Source organism: Odocoileus virginianus, chromosome 32, assembly GCF_023699985.2.
Source record: "Odocoileus virginianus isolate 20LAN1187 ecotype Illinois chromosome 32, Ovbor_1.2, whole genome shotgun sequence".
Lineage (NCBI taxonomy): Eukaryota > Metazoa > Chordata > Mammalia > Artiodactyla > Cervidae > Odocoileus > Odocoileus virginianus.
Genome location: NC_069705.1, coordinates 23,064,383 through 23,079,078, shown reverse-complemented (window position 1 = coordinate 23,079,078; position 14,696 = coordinate 23,064,383). Strand labels below are relative to the sequence as shown.

Genomic DNA, 14,696 nt, shown 5'->3' with positions numbered 1-14,696 from the left:
ATTGTCACCCTGCTTATTTAACTTCTATGCAGAGGACATCATGAGAAATGCTGGGCTGGAGGAAGCACAAGCTGGAATCAAGATTACTGGGAAAAATATAAGTAACCTCAGATATGCAGATGACACCACTCTTATGGCAGAAAGTGAAGAAGAACTAAAGAGCCTCTTGATGAAAGTGAAAGAGGAGAGTGAAAAAGTTGGCTTAAAGCACGATGTTCAGAATACTAAAATCATGGCATCTGGTTCCATCACTTCTTGGCAAATAGGTGGGGAAACAATGGAAACAGTGACAGACTTTAATTTTTTAGGCTCCAAAATCACTGCAGATGGTGACTGCAGCCATGAAATTAAAAGATCCTTGCTCCTTGGAAGAAAAGTTATGACCAACCTAGACATCATATTAAAAAGCAAAGACATTACTTTGCTGTCAAAGCTATGGTTTTTCCAGTAGTCATGTATGAAAGTGAGAGTTGGACTATATAAAAAGCTGAGTGCCAAAGAATTGATGTTTTTGAACTGTGGTGTTGGAGAAGACTCTTGAAAGTCCCTTGGACTTCAAGGAGATCCAACCAGTCTATCCTAAAAGAAATCAGTCCTGAATATTCATTTGAAGGGCTGATGTTGAAGTTGAAACTTCAATACTTTGGCCACCTGATGTGAAGAACTGACTCATTGGAAAAGACCCTGATGCTGGGAAAGATTGAAGGTGGGAAGAGAGGTGGACGACTGAGGATGAAATGGTTGGATGTCATCACCAACTCAATGGATGTGAGTTTGAATAAACTCTGGGAGTTGGTGATGGACAGGGAGGCCTGGCATGCTACAGTCCATAGGGTTGCAAAAAGTCGGACAGGACTGAGTGACTGAACTGAACTGTAATAAATAATGTAATGAATACAATTTATAAATGCCCCACTGTTTTGACTCCCTTCCACATTAGCAGGGAAATCGTTTTATTATTTGTCCAGTTGTTATTTGCCTATCTTGTTGAGTAGCTCTTTGGGGCAGTTTCCCAAAAGTTTAGATAGTCTTTATATATTTAAAATAAATGCACACACACACAAACATGCTCATACACATAATTACTCACAAACACCAAAGGGACCACAATATACCTAGTAAGAGCAATTTAGAAACCAAAGATTATTACTGGCTAGGCTTCTGATTTTAAGATCATATTCCTCTAATCTTTTCCTTTTTATCTGCCTTAAAATTTCAAATTGAAAAGGCTTATTACTCTTATAAACAGTTCATAAAATAATTGAGCTCTCCAAGTTACTATTCTTCTAGTTGATCAGCCCAGGAAAACCTTTGCTTGTCTAATAGACACATTATTTGGATACTAATGATTTAATTACTATTATGTGAAATGACAAATATACTATTCCCAATTACTTTGATAATGTAAACCTACATATTATTAATACTTGTCTTTATTTGGATATTTCTAGTGAAGGTGCAAATTATTCAAAAATTAAATAAGTGCACCTATTTATTTTATATATGGAACTTACAATTTCCTAATTCTAAAAGTAAAAACATGAGTCTTTACAGAAAATATCTATGTAAACATCCTATTAAGTGCTCCTTTAGCTTATAGATTTTTTTTCTTCTTCAGTCCATCTTCAACATTTCTGCCAGACTTAAAATTCTGAAATATAGTTCTAATGATTTTTTTTTTGGTGACTTATACAATCCAAAAATGTTTATAGCATGGTCCTATCTTCCTATCCAACCTTCCCAAAGAGTCCTCCTCCCCTCATTAATACACTCTGTTACAGATGCCAGAAGACCATTCACTGTTTTAATACATCATACATTTTCATGATGCCCCCACTATATGGAATGACATCTTTTCAACACATGGAAAACCTTCATTCATTTTTTAAGCTTTGGTCAAATATTATCCACATTGCAATTACAAACTTACCAATATCTGCTGATTTAGTTGTATATTATAGGCACATGCTACTATACAATTATGCACATTAGTCATGCACATATTATTAACTTTTATTTAACTCACAGATTATTTGAAAAATCAGTTAAGAGTAATGGAATTATATGTGCCATTTTATATTCCTCTGTAAAAAACAAATCTTCATTTAGCTTTTAAAGCTACACAGAGGTATGTTTCTAGGTTTTGAATTTGCTTCTAAACATGCTTTATATAGTTCTTGTGACTGAAGGAAAACCCTTTAACATCATATTGATCCAAATGGAAAAAGTGCATTATTGATTATGCTTACAGTATTAAGATATTTATTTACCATCCACAGTTTTGCAAAGGTATTTATTGGAATTTTGCTGCTAAATCATCAGTTTCTTGATGACATGAAATGTTCTTGAAAATTCATCAGGAGGTTTGCAATATTATATGTTTAACAAAACCAAATGAAATCATTCATGGAGAAGTTTTTCAAAGAGTCTGTTCCCAAGTGCCTTAAGTATGGAAGAAAAAACTGTTATATCTGATACACTTAAAAAAATCTTTAGAGAATATCAGAAAAACATTGCCAAACATTCATTTTAAAGTTATCTTTTCTTGCCATGAATTCCTTAAAAAAAAAGTTGTTTTCTTATTCACTGATAAAATAATGTTCTTATCTTGAAAGTAGCAGTTAAGTTTGTTTAGTTAATTATCTTCTAGGTAGCCTATGCTGACAGGCTGTTTTTCCTTCTAATGTGTCTGAGGAAGATTTCAGACAAAGAGTATAAGTGTTACCTCTGCCATTTTCTTGTTTGCTGTGTTTGCAATTAATAATCTGTAGTCTTCTTGCAGGATAGTTTGTAAGCCCTTTGCTGATCGTGTTAGTCTTAGTTTAATTAAAAATAGATAACATACCTGGTAAATCAGACACATGCAAACTGCAACAACACACAGGAAGCTAAGAAAAGAACTGCAGAATCGCATATGTTCTAGATATATGTCCTCCAGATACGTTTAGATCATTAAGTTATATTATATATCCATTGTTAGTAAAGCTTATTTCCTTCCTTATTTTTAAAAATAAAATTAATTTATTAAATCCTTGGAGAAAATCAATAGTTCTTTAGTCTATGATTTCGTAAAAATACGTATGAAGAGCTAAACTTCATGACAGCTCTTATTACTTAGTATTTTTGTCATTTACACACTGACAGAAAATAAAATTTTCTGGGGCAGGGGGTTAATTTTTGAATCTTAATACAGAGCACAGAGCTTGTATGTGGATAATGAGCAACACATTTTTTTGTTTAATTAGTGAATAAATTAATGACTGTTCCACACAAAGATAAACACTAAACTATACTTATTAATACAGTTATATCTGATTTTTGCAGGTACAGGCCCAATATGGCTGAATGAAGTATTTTGTTTTGGGAAAGAGTCATCCATTGAAGAGTGCAGAATTAGACAGTGGGGTGTGAGAGTCTGTTCGCACGACGAAGATGCTGGGGTCACTTGCACTACATAACACATCATATTTTCTTTCACATTTTTTAAACTGTTACAAAGTGATTTTTTTCTTTGCTTCACTAAAATCAGCTTAATTAATATTTAAGAAATTAAGAATTTTGTCCACAGAAAAGGTATATTTAAAAATCACTGGATAAACATATAAGACAGCTTCATATTTGCTTCAGATACCTATATCAGGACCATTTCAAGTTCTCTAGGTTTTTAAATGGCATCTTCTAATATAATGACATATATTGGATTGCATATATTGAAGTTTAAGGCTTCTGGATTACAAATGCCAGTGATAATGGAAACACATCCCAATCACTGGCTACAATTTGTATCTTCACCACAAGATTACATTTTTTGCCTTCTTTGTAATCTATTTAGTTGATTTTAATGTAATTACTTTTTGAATAATGAGAGGGTTGGAAAGTTTTCTTTTGTGCCAAGTTGGCAAAATCTCCAACCCATACATGTTTCTAAAGGAAGAATCTTAGCTCAAGATTTCTGTGCAGTAACTTAGCAATTAGATAGCAATGTTCATGATATGTTTTGGCCATGATGAGAAACTCATCAGGTTTTACCTGCTTAAATATTGACAAAGTCATTACTAACATGACTAATCACATGGTCATTAATAATAACATGATTATTTGACATGGTCAAGTGTTGACAGTTTTGTTGCTTTTATTTTTTCTTTTATACTGAACCATTAAGTTAGTTGAAAGCAAGACATATGAGAAAAAGCAAAGGCCCACCATCACTATATGTGTCCATATAATTAGCAGATCAAAAATGTCATTTTATAACATAGAGCTCAGCTTGCTATACATTTTAAACTGAGTAATTTGTTATGATTCTAGGACTGTGTTTAAAAGGTAAGTATATCTGCTTACTCAGTCTTAATTAACAGCATGCAAATGTCCTGCCTGCAGAAGGAAGTTTCAGTGACCCATCTCTGTAGTCTTTCATTAAGAGTCAATATTTACAACCCAGAGAGAGAGAGAGGTACTCTTCACCACTAAAGGGTTGATGACCCTGAGAAGCCAGAATAGTGCCAAATTCACCCAATAACTCAGTGACTGTGCCCTGCTCTCTAGATGTACAGGTAGAAAGACTAGCAATTTCTGTTGATATTCAACTTAATCTCAGCCCCGAGAAACATAATTTTCAAGTTTTCCAAGCCCAACTCAGAGAAACATGTGGTTAGAAAACCACTAGTACAGGATAGCCCTACTATTCTTCCTTTAATGATGATAAAGAAAAGCATGGTCTTAAGCATTTTTTCATATCCTAAAGTCTTCACAAACAGTATCCAGATAATAGACTTAGTGCCCTCTCACTTGCAAAGGCAAAAGTGTTATGTTGGAATTGGAACTACTGGAAATGATCTGCTGAAAATGTACTTTATCACAGTACATTCTTCTAATTGATGTACATAGGTGATTTACTCCAGCAGTGTAGTTTTGTAATTAAGTGTTGAAGGAGCCCCTCAGCATAGAACCAATCTGCAGATATTGAAAGAGGTGGATTTTGCTGTTATTGTTGCTTTTCTTTGAGTATGTTTGGGTTTCTTTTGTAGAGGTTTATTGTTTTAGCTCCTAGCATTCAAAAACACTAGCTGAATGAAAGCTAAGGAACAGAGGCTTTAGTGACTACCCACAAGAAATAGGCTTTGCAAAACTGTTCAGGGAAGTAACAAGAAAAATAAGACTTCTACAGCCTTAAACAAACAAACAAAAAACCCAGCAAATCACTGGGAAGGAGGAGAATCTACTTTTCAGAGGTACCACATTATAATATTCAAATGTCTAGTGTTCAACAACAACAGCAGAAAAAATCACAAGGTGTATAAAGAAACAGAAAAGCATGATTTAGTGGAAGGAACAGTATGACCTTTGACAGAAAAGGTCACTGAGGAAGTTTCAATGTTGTGATATTTGACAAAAACTTTAAAACAACTGTTTAAATATGCTAAAAAAAAGACTAAGAATTAAAGAAAACTGAAAACAGTGTACTAACAAAATCAGAATACCAGTAAAAAGAGTTTAAAAAAAAGGACAGAAATTTTGGATTTGAAAAGTACAACTATTAAAGTGAAAAATTCACTCAAGGGATTTAATAGTACATTTAAACAAAATAAAGAATTAGCTAAAGAAAAGTAAAAGTATGGTGTAGGGTGCATGTAAGTACTACATGTAAGTACATGTGGGGTGCCCAAAACATGCATTATGGGAGTCTCAGAAATAGCAGAGAATGAGGGAGAGAGAGAGAGAGGAAGGGAGGAAGAAAAGAAGAAGGATGTCTGAAGAAATAGTGTGCAAAAGCTCTCAGATTTGATGGATGAGATGGACATGTATATACATGTATTTGCACCCAAGGAACTCAACAGTATCCAAGCAGGATGGATTCAGAGATACCCACGCAAAGACACATCATAATAAACTGTCGGAAGATAAAAGAGAATCCTGAAAGCAACAAGGGGTAGCAACTTGTCATATATAAAGGATCCTCAATAAGATTAACAGCCAATTTCTCATCAGAAACCATGAGATCAGAAGACAAGGTTTAAAGTGCAGAAAAGAAAAACAACTATTAACCAAGAATTCTCATCTAGCAAAAATGTCTCTTCAAAAAATGGGGGAGAAAGGAAGACATTCCCAGATAAACAAAAGCAAAGGTAGTTTCTTACTATTGGACTTGCCCTGTAAGAAATACTGAAGAGAAGTGCTTCAGGAGGTTGAAATGAAAGAATACTAGAAATTAACTCAAATCCATAAGAAGAAATAAAACAGCAGGGGCAGGAAAATAGTTTCTTCTTTTAAAAAAAAAAATTCTACTAATCACTGACAGTTATACTACAAACTTTGAATTTCTTACAATAAACATGCATTATTTATATAGCCAGATTTTTTTAAATCGAAAAATAATAATTTTAGAAATTATCGTTTCTTTACTTTTTTCCCCTGATAATACAGTTGCAGCACAGTAATAGAGAGTAACTTTGTCGGAGATGACTGGGCTCTTTAGAGAGAAGTCACACCAAGTGAGTCAGCTAGAAGTATACATGCGTCCTCTCTTTTTTGGATTTCCTTCCCCTTTAGGTCACCATAGAGCATTGAGTTTAGACTTCCCTTTGCTAGTATACAGTAGGTTCTCATCAGTCATCTATTTTATACATTCCAGTGTATATATGTCAATCCCAATCTCCCAATTCATCCCACCCCCTCATTCCCTCCTTGGTATCCGTACATTTGTTCCCTGTTTCTGAGTCTCTCTTCCTGCTTTGCAAATAAGTTCATCTATATCATTGTTCTAGATTTCACATATATGAGTTAATATATGATATTTGTTTTTCTCTTTCTGACTTACTTTGCTCTATATGACAGTCTCTAGATCCATCCATGTCTCTGCAAATGGCACGATTTTGTCCCTTTTCATGACTGAGTAATATTTCACTGTATATAAGTGTGTGTGTATGTATATATATATATATATACACACACCACATCTTCTTTATCCATTTCTTTGTTGATGGGCATTGAGGTTGCTTCCATGTCCTGACTATTGTAAATAGTGCTGTAATGAACATTGTGGTGCATGTATCTTTTTGAATTATGATTTTCTCCAGGTATATGCCCAGGAATGGACTGCTGGGTCATATGGTAGTTCTATTTTTAGTTTATAAGGAACCTTCATACTGTTCTCCATAATGATTATACCAGGTCACCGTCCTCCCAACAGTATAAGAGGGTTCTCTTTTCCCCACACTCTCTCCAGCATGTATTATTTGTAGATTTTTTGATGATGTCCATTCTGACTGGTATGAGGTGATGCCTCATTGTAGTTTTGATTTGCATTTCTCTAAAAATTGGTCATGTTGAGAATCTTTCATGTGTTTGTTGACCATCTGTATGTTTTGGGGGAAATGCCTGCTTGTTTAGCTCTTTCACCCATTTTTTTTTTTTTTTTTTTTAGCTACACAAGCTGTTTGTGTATTTCAGAGATTAATTCCTTGTCAGTTGCTTCATTTGCAAATATGTTCTCCCATTCTAAGGGTTGTCTTTCTGTCGTGTTTATGGTTTCCTTTCCTGTGTACCAAGGGCATTTTTCGTGGGGTTGAGAAGCTGAGAGTTCAGCAGCAGCGTGGTCCTCTTTATGCTCGGAAAGTTGCAGAGGGGGCCCCAGGGCACCAACAAAGCTCCACGGGTGGTCTACGTTGCTGCTGGCCGGCCAGGTTTGCAGGGTGGAGCTTATAGCTCCTGCACTTTCTGCTGGAGCCTTGTTCAGTTTCTCTTCTGCTTGAGCAGGGACACATTGAGCTCTGCGTTGAGTTAACCACTTTGTCCTGCACACCACCTGGCTTATCAGAGCTGGAGGAGTGAGAAATGAATGCAGGTTCCAGCTCATCTCTGTGAGTTCCATTTTGTCCTCGCTCACTCCCTCTCCCAGTTCATGTCCATCCTCTTACTCCTAAAGAGCCCCCTCCTGACTTCAGACCCAGGACCAAACAGGAACACAGCAGACTTGCCTGGAAAACTTAGTCAGCAGCCACAATCCACAGTTACATGAGATTGAATCTCCTCAAGGGTACAAAGGAACAGTTACTTTGGATTTAGAGACTGTGGCCTTAGGCAGAAAAGGGAACAGGAAAATAGAGGACATTGAATAATTGCAGCTGTGAACTCCATATTTAGATTCTCTTCTAGTTTGTAAAGCTTACAGGTAAAACAAGGAATTATTTTGAACTGCTTTGGCTGTGGAACATGTTTTCTGAAGGCAATACCATTTGAGCCTGAAACTCATAGGTCCAGGTTTTAAAAGTGTTACATAATTTATGAAACTATTGTGCCATAGGTTTTTCTACAGAAATGTCAAGTACACAGAGAATTGTTAAAAGGGAAATTACTATATTATTTTTAACTCTAGAGTTGAATGTAACCCAAAAGCTCTTTGGGGTTCCCTGAATGAAAAAATTTAGAGTTACATGCCTAGGGTAATTTTATGGAGAAAGGAAAAAAAAAAAGAGATTGAAATACATTTGTTAATCATCCATTAAGCACCTCCCTAGGGCCAAGTAAGTTCAATCAAAACCTACTATAAAACATTTCAATTTTTTTTTCAAAAAATGTCTTTGCTGTTTCATGCTTACATCACTTCCCTGAAAAGACTGATAAAATTAATGACATAAATTGCTCATGTATTTTCTTTTACTTAATTGCATAAAATTGTCCTCCTCTAAAAGTTGAGCAGCAGAAGAAAGTGAAAACACAGCTGTTCTGAATTAGGGCCTATTAAAGAAGTCGAGGCTTGCTGACTTCAAGAACTAATAAGACATATCCAAGTCAGCTGCGAGGGTGACTACGGGGTCAAAGGGATAAGCTGAAGGCTGAGTGTAAAAAGAAAGGGAGCCCGGAAGGGGTGCTCCCTGGCCGGGTCGGTGGATGGGTGGGTAGAATGAAGAGAAGAAGGAAAGAAGAGAAACCCCAGGAAGCAAGTCTGCTCATCACCACTTCATTATACACCGAACCTTCTGAGTCAGAAGGTAAGTTGCTTTATGATATTTTTACAGATCGTGCACTGAAGAAATGAGGTAGCAATAATTATTTTTATCTCCATATTCAGATTCTAAAGTCGACTTGCTACCTAAAAACAGAGCTTCACTCCACATTGCAAGTAGTAAGGAAATCAAGAAATTCAAGGGAGCATTTTCACATATTCCCCACCAGTGGCTGTGCCCTCCAGTTATTACTGTAGGGGCGGGGAGCAGGGGAATCAGCTGTCAACTTAGGTTCACGGCATGACACCAAAACAAGCACTTCCTATGCTAGAACACCATTTGTTGTATTTTTTATTTTTAAAATAGAATTACAGTATATCATCTTTTACTCCTTAACACTGAGAAACCATATCACATTGAGATGAAGGAGAAATGAATAACATTCTCTGTGGATTATGCGCTTCTCATAGGGATGAAAAACTTAAGCAATTCATTATTATTTATCAAGTGCTTTCTCCGCCAACAAGGCCTTTCATTTTCTCAGTTTCACAAAAAGGCTAGTGTGGACCGGGGAAGCCTTGTGATGTGGTCACGGGGCTGGAAGGGAAAGCTTCAGTTTCTCCTCTCCCTCTGCCCCCATTTATTTAGCCTCTAAATCCTCAAACCCCAGCATGGAAAATGGGAGTGATTGCACGTGATTTTTCTAAGACTCAGGGTGTGCTCGTGAGTTGATGTGAACATAAATTATGGATAGAAGTGATCTAGGTATGGTGAATAGTTACCAGCCCTCGCTTGTTTGATGGTGTTAATACTAGTAAAGAATTGGAATGATTTTGAAGTTGCCCTTGTGTTTTTAGACTTTTGTCCTTTCATTTGGACATGACCTTGAGACCCTCACATATCACAGCATCACTGGGGTTAATAATGTGACGGTGCTTGGTAAATTCAAATAGAAAGTTTACTGTGTATCTAGAACTTTGAGTTTACTCAGATCTTTCAGGAGAAATGCTATGGGAATGAGTTTAGTCTAACTTGGAAAAAGAATTATCTGGAAAACTGAAAAACATGAATAATAAGGGGTATATTCGCAAGTCTTGCCCCGTGTAGAAGCTGCTCTAGGCCTGCATAGGAATCCAGAGAAAGATGAGAGAGACAAAAGAAATTCTCAGACACTGGTGTGGAGCCACAGCAGAAATCTCAGCTGGAGAAACCAGAACACTTCCCAGGTGAATCTGCTTCCCTCTGCCTTCCAAAATGCCAGTCCCTTCACTGAGTGGGTTTCTTTCTTGACATCAGTTTGCACTTATCTCCACTGTTTCTTTCCTTTCTTCTCTCACCCTTGAAAAGGCCTGGGGTTTCATTGAAAAGCTGTTAGGTGAACACTGGCCTGTCCTAGAGAAGGCCTGCCAAGGTCTTAATCCAAACCACTTACTCATTAAATGAGTCAGCCAGCATCTGACACAGCACAGAACCATCTGAGTCAGGCTGTGGAAAGTTACAGAGACGGAGGAAAACAGGAAAGAAAGGAGGAAGAAACTCGGGGCCCTTCTTGGAAAGTGGCTATATTCTAAAGAAGGAAAATGTGGTTTGGCACAGAGGTTCTTATAAGCAGGGCCATAAACGGGTTAGAACTTTAACAACCTGAGTAGAACATGAAGACCTGAAAACAAATGAGTTCCTAGAGGAACTCCAACTCAGGAGTCTAATTGGATTTAAGAGGCATGTGGGACCCACTGTAAAACTGTAGAAAGGCAAGCTGTCCTATCGAATGATGATGGTGGCTAGAGAGAAGCTGGTTGTCTGTAGGCTTGATGAGCTGATGATGCAAAATACCAAGCATCTGTTTAGCTCAATAATGGGCTCCTTCAAACTGAAAGCAATGCTGCTGTCTGCTACTCTTAGCCAGAGAGTAGCTCCAAAAATCTGGACTGGAGTTTCAGGAAACCTCTAGCAAGTAGTGTGAAATTAAACTGAGTAACGACACTTTTTATGCTAAACATTCATTCATCTTTAAGCTATGTACACCTCACTTCCTACTTTATTGAGCCACTGTTGTAATAATATTAAACTCTGATATGAAAATCTAGATATGCTGTGTAAATGTTTTAATAACATTTAAATCAGCATAATTATTATCGCTGTCTAGGGAGAGAAGGTAAGAGAGGTAGAGAAAAGTTGTTTCTATTTTATTCCTAGGGATTGATTTTGGCTTGGTATAACTGAGTATAGAATTATACATGTGTGTAGGGTGAATGTTTAATATATGATATAAGTTCAGGCATTTTGGCATAATTGCTTTGCTTTATTGTATAACCCACGTTTTGACATTCCCAGGTGCCATCATCATTAGTAATAGAGATTCTGCTTTAATTTCGATATTTGTTTCATAAATGCCTTAAGCAAGACCCACCTTTGGCATATAAGAGGCACAGTGCTGTGTGGCAAGTTTTAGGGAAAGAATTTTTGGCACAGACCTTGATGGTTGGGTTCCTACCTCACTTATAAGTCCCTCCTGCGCTTTAGGTTTGATGATCAAATGTGAGTTTGGAGCTGGTTCCCACATGCAAGTTTAAACTCTGCAAACATCAATCCATAACTGTTGATTTTCTCATGTGTATATGGAGATAGTAAAAGTATTTACATGCGTGTGTTAAAATCATTAAAATAATATGAGAACCAACTGTGAGAGTAGTTTTAAAAGATGGATATTATATAGGTCATCATTAAAGAAGGATTCCTCGACGTCAAAAGACAATACTGAAGGGGACTTTATTAAAAGCTTGAATAGCAGGGACGAAGGACAGGGTTCTATATATCTTCTATCATTCTTAGCTGTCGAAATTCTAGCTTCCCACCCCTAGTCTAAGACTTTTAGGATATGAAAGTAAACAGTAAGATGCTAATTTGAAAAATTCATTATTTTGAAGGATTATAATTAGTATCTGTTAATAGTATCAAGTTATTTTAGGTTAAAATATGTATTTTCTGAATATATGTATTTCTAAATGCCAAATGCATACTGAATTACAAACTAGGAAGATAAGATGAGTAGAGAATTTTCTCTTGCTTTTGTTGTCTGAAACTGAAAACTCTAGTAAAATTAAATCCAAACGTTAAACAAATTGATTTCCCTCCCCACCAGCAGAGGGAAGAGATGGGTCTCTCCCAGGTTTATTAGAGGGAACCAATCAGAACTGATACCTCACCTGGTCAACCTGGAATTCCCGTTTTTGCTTCTTCTGAGTTAAATTTAGGATTCATCTTAGTGTTTCAGGGGTACATTTCTTTTTAAATATTTATTTATTGAGGTCTTCTATCTTCATTGCTGCAGAACTCTTAGTTGTGGCATATGGGATCTAGTCCCCTGACCAGGGATCAAACCCAGGACCCCTGTATTGGGAGTGCAGAGTCTTAGCCCCTGGACCACCAGCAAAGTCCCAAGAGTATGTTTCTTTTTCTGCATTGCCTCATTATGGACACCATTCTAATTTCTTTATGCCCAAAATAATGGAAAGGCCTGAAGATTCAATGAAGCAGATATAATTTCCAATACTATTAACAATTCAGAACCAAACAATTTAAGTGCCTGTGTTGTGAAACCCCACCTTTGAGAGCATCTCATTGGACAGTGTTACTTCCTCTTTGCTCCTCAGAAACGCGCGTCTTTTCTCAACTCTTCTCATTCTTCTTAGTCTCTAACCCAGCAGCCAATGCCCATTACTTGCTTGTGCATCACAGATCTTCATTTTACTTCTTTAAGAATATGTATGTCCCTGACTAAAGTATCTTTCTTTTCCTCCCATAGATCTACCTACAAATATTGACCTAGCAGGGCTATCCTTCTCTCTAAGAAGACATCTTACATGCTGCTAAAGCAATTATTTTCCCTCATCTTTTGGGTCAGTTTCAAAGCAAGAATAGCACTACACATTTTCTAAGAACTCAAACTAGGCAAGCATTTATCTAGGTACTATGGGGCAAACAAAGTGAATAAAATACAGTCAGTAAATAAGAAGTGGACAGGAAGAATCACCACAGCTATAGATGGATTGAGCTTATTATTTATAATTTGTGGAAGGCTATAGCAAACAAACAGTACCTGTTACATAATGACTCGGCCTGACTGGCTATTAAAATAAGACCCAACACATTAGAAACCCAGTTCCTACCAGCTGGTGTGATCTCAGATAACAAGCATAGCCATAATCCTGGTATCCACTTTTTTCCTGAGAATGCTGGGTGTCCTTGTGCCTCTAATAAGAGGCTTTTTTTGTTGCTTCTGTTATCAGTACATAAGCTGGCCAAATGACCGGATGTTTTCTTCAGTGTCCGGTTATCAAAGGGGTTCCCTGCTAGCCTGGAGGACTAAGGCGACCCGGCCCTGCTCAGACCCCTGTGGTCTTACCATCCCATTTGGTCCAAGTCAGCTGACACTCCCTTTCAGTCCAGCCTGGTCTTCTAGTTCATTAAATTCTACTGTATCCCTACTTATAACAATATAATTAATATAAGAGAGTCCCAGAAAATGACAACCCCATCCATCCTCATTTCTGGTTCTGTGACTTACTCTTTGGACCCAACCAAAACATCAGCCCTCTATGTATCCTAGTTGGCATTCGGAAAAGACAGAGCTCTCCACCCATTCCCGGTCTCTTATACACCAAACTCATTGATCCTGTAGTATCTCTCCAGCTATCATTTGAAAACAGCCCAACTCTTGTATCACTTTATTCTGCTGGCCATGTCATTCATAATACCACAGTCCAGTGCTTCTCAACAATGCTCCATTTAGAAGCTAATGGGAGTAACTACTAGTTCAAGCACAGAATTCTTAACAGACCATAAAAAGATATTTATTCATGTAAAGTATCACTCATTGCTTCCCCATCATATTCGTTATGTAAGTGCTGTGTTGATGTCTCTGTGCAGTAATAATTTCAATTTTGAACTTTGAAATAAGCCTTTAAATGACTTAAGCATCTCCTTAGCTGAGGCATAACCTTCCCAGAGTGTTGATGCCAGCACATATTCAACATTTTCTGACTTCTCACAGCTTATTTTCATAAATTAAAGCTAACAGAAAGCAATTTACAACCTAAATAGCAGATAGAAAATGTAATAAATTAGATTAAACATTTTCTGTAGCTGAGTATTTTCTCAGCTAGATTCTTTACTGTCTGAGTCACCAGGAAAGCCAGCTATATTTATTATTTAATAATAAATCTGGCATCTCAGTGGTAAAGAATCCACCTGTCAGTGCAAGAGACACAGGGTTGGATCCTTGGGTCGGGAAGATCCCCTGGAGGAGGAAATGGCAACCAACTCCAGTATTCTCGCCTGGGGAATTCCTTGGACAGAGGAGCCTGGCTGCCTACAGTCCATGGGGTCACAAAGACCCGAACACGACTGACTGACTAAGCACACGTTATATCATAATAAATCTGGCATCTCAGAATCAGTAGATTCTGTAGAATGGAAATAGAAGAAATAAAAAGAAATGTTATCATAGGGAAAAAAACCACATGATTTCTCAGCCTTTGAAATTTCTGAGGATTTATCAATAGAGCACAGTAGTAGGAAATGAAGAGAGGTAGCATCCCACTCTTCCTCAGGATATAGTGAGACCTAGGGTAGTCCATGGGGTTGCGAAGAGTGGGACATGACTGAAGCAACTTGGCAGCAGCAGCAGGGAAGCCTGACTCAGAGTTGCCAAGGTTTAGTTCCACATTTTGCACAGAAGCATCTACAAAG

At 37.1% G+C, this 14,696-nt stretch overlaps 1 protein-coding gene across 3 annotated transcripts in view; it reads left to right on the top strand.

Annotated features, from left to right (window-relative positions):
* The window catches only part of MSR1 (macrophage scavenger receptor 1), an 84,238-nt gene extending 80,127 nt beyond the window's left edge, over positions 1 to 4,111 (top strand). For all 3 annotated transcript variants that reach the window (XM_070459972.1, XM_020916395.2, XM_020916396.2), the window contains one exon: positions 3,325 to 4,111. In XM_070459972.1, coding sequence (XP_070316073.1) covers positions 3,325 to 3,458 — 134 coding nt within the window. In that variant the 3' untranslated portion in view covers positions 3,459 to 4,111. The remainder of the gene's footprint in view (positions 1 to 3,324) is intronic.
* The last annotated feature ends 10,585 nt before the right edge of the window (positions 4,112 to 14,696 follow it).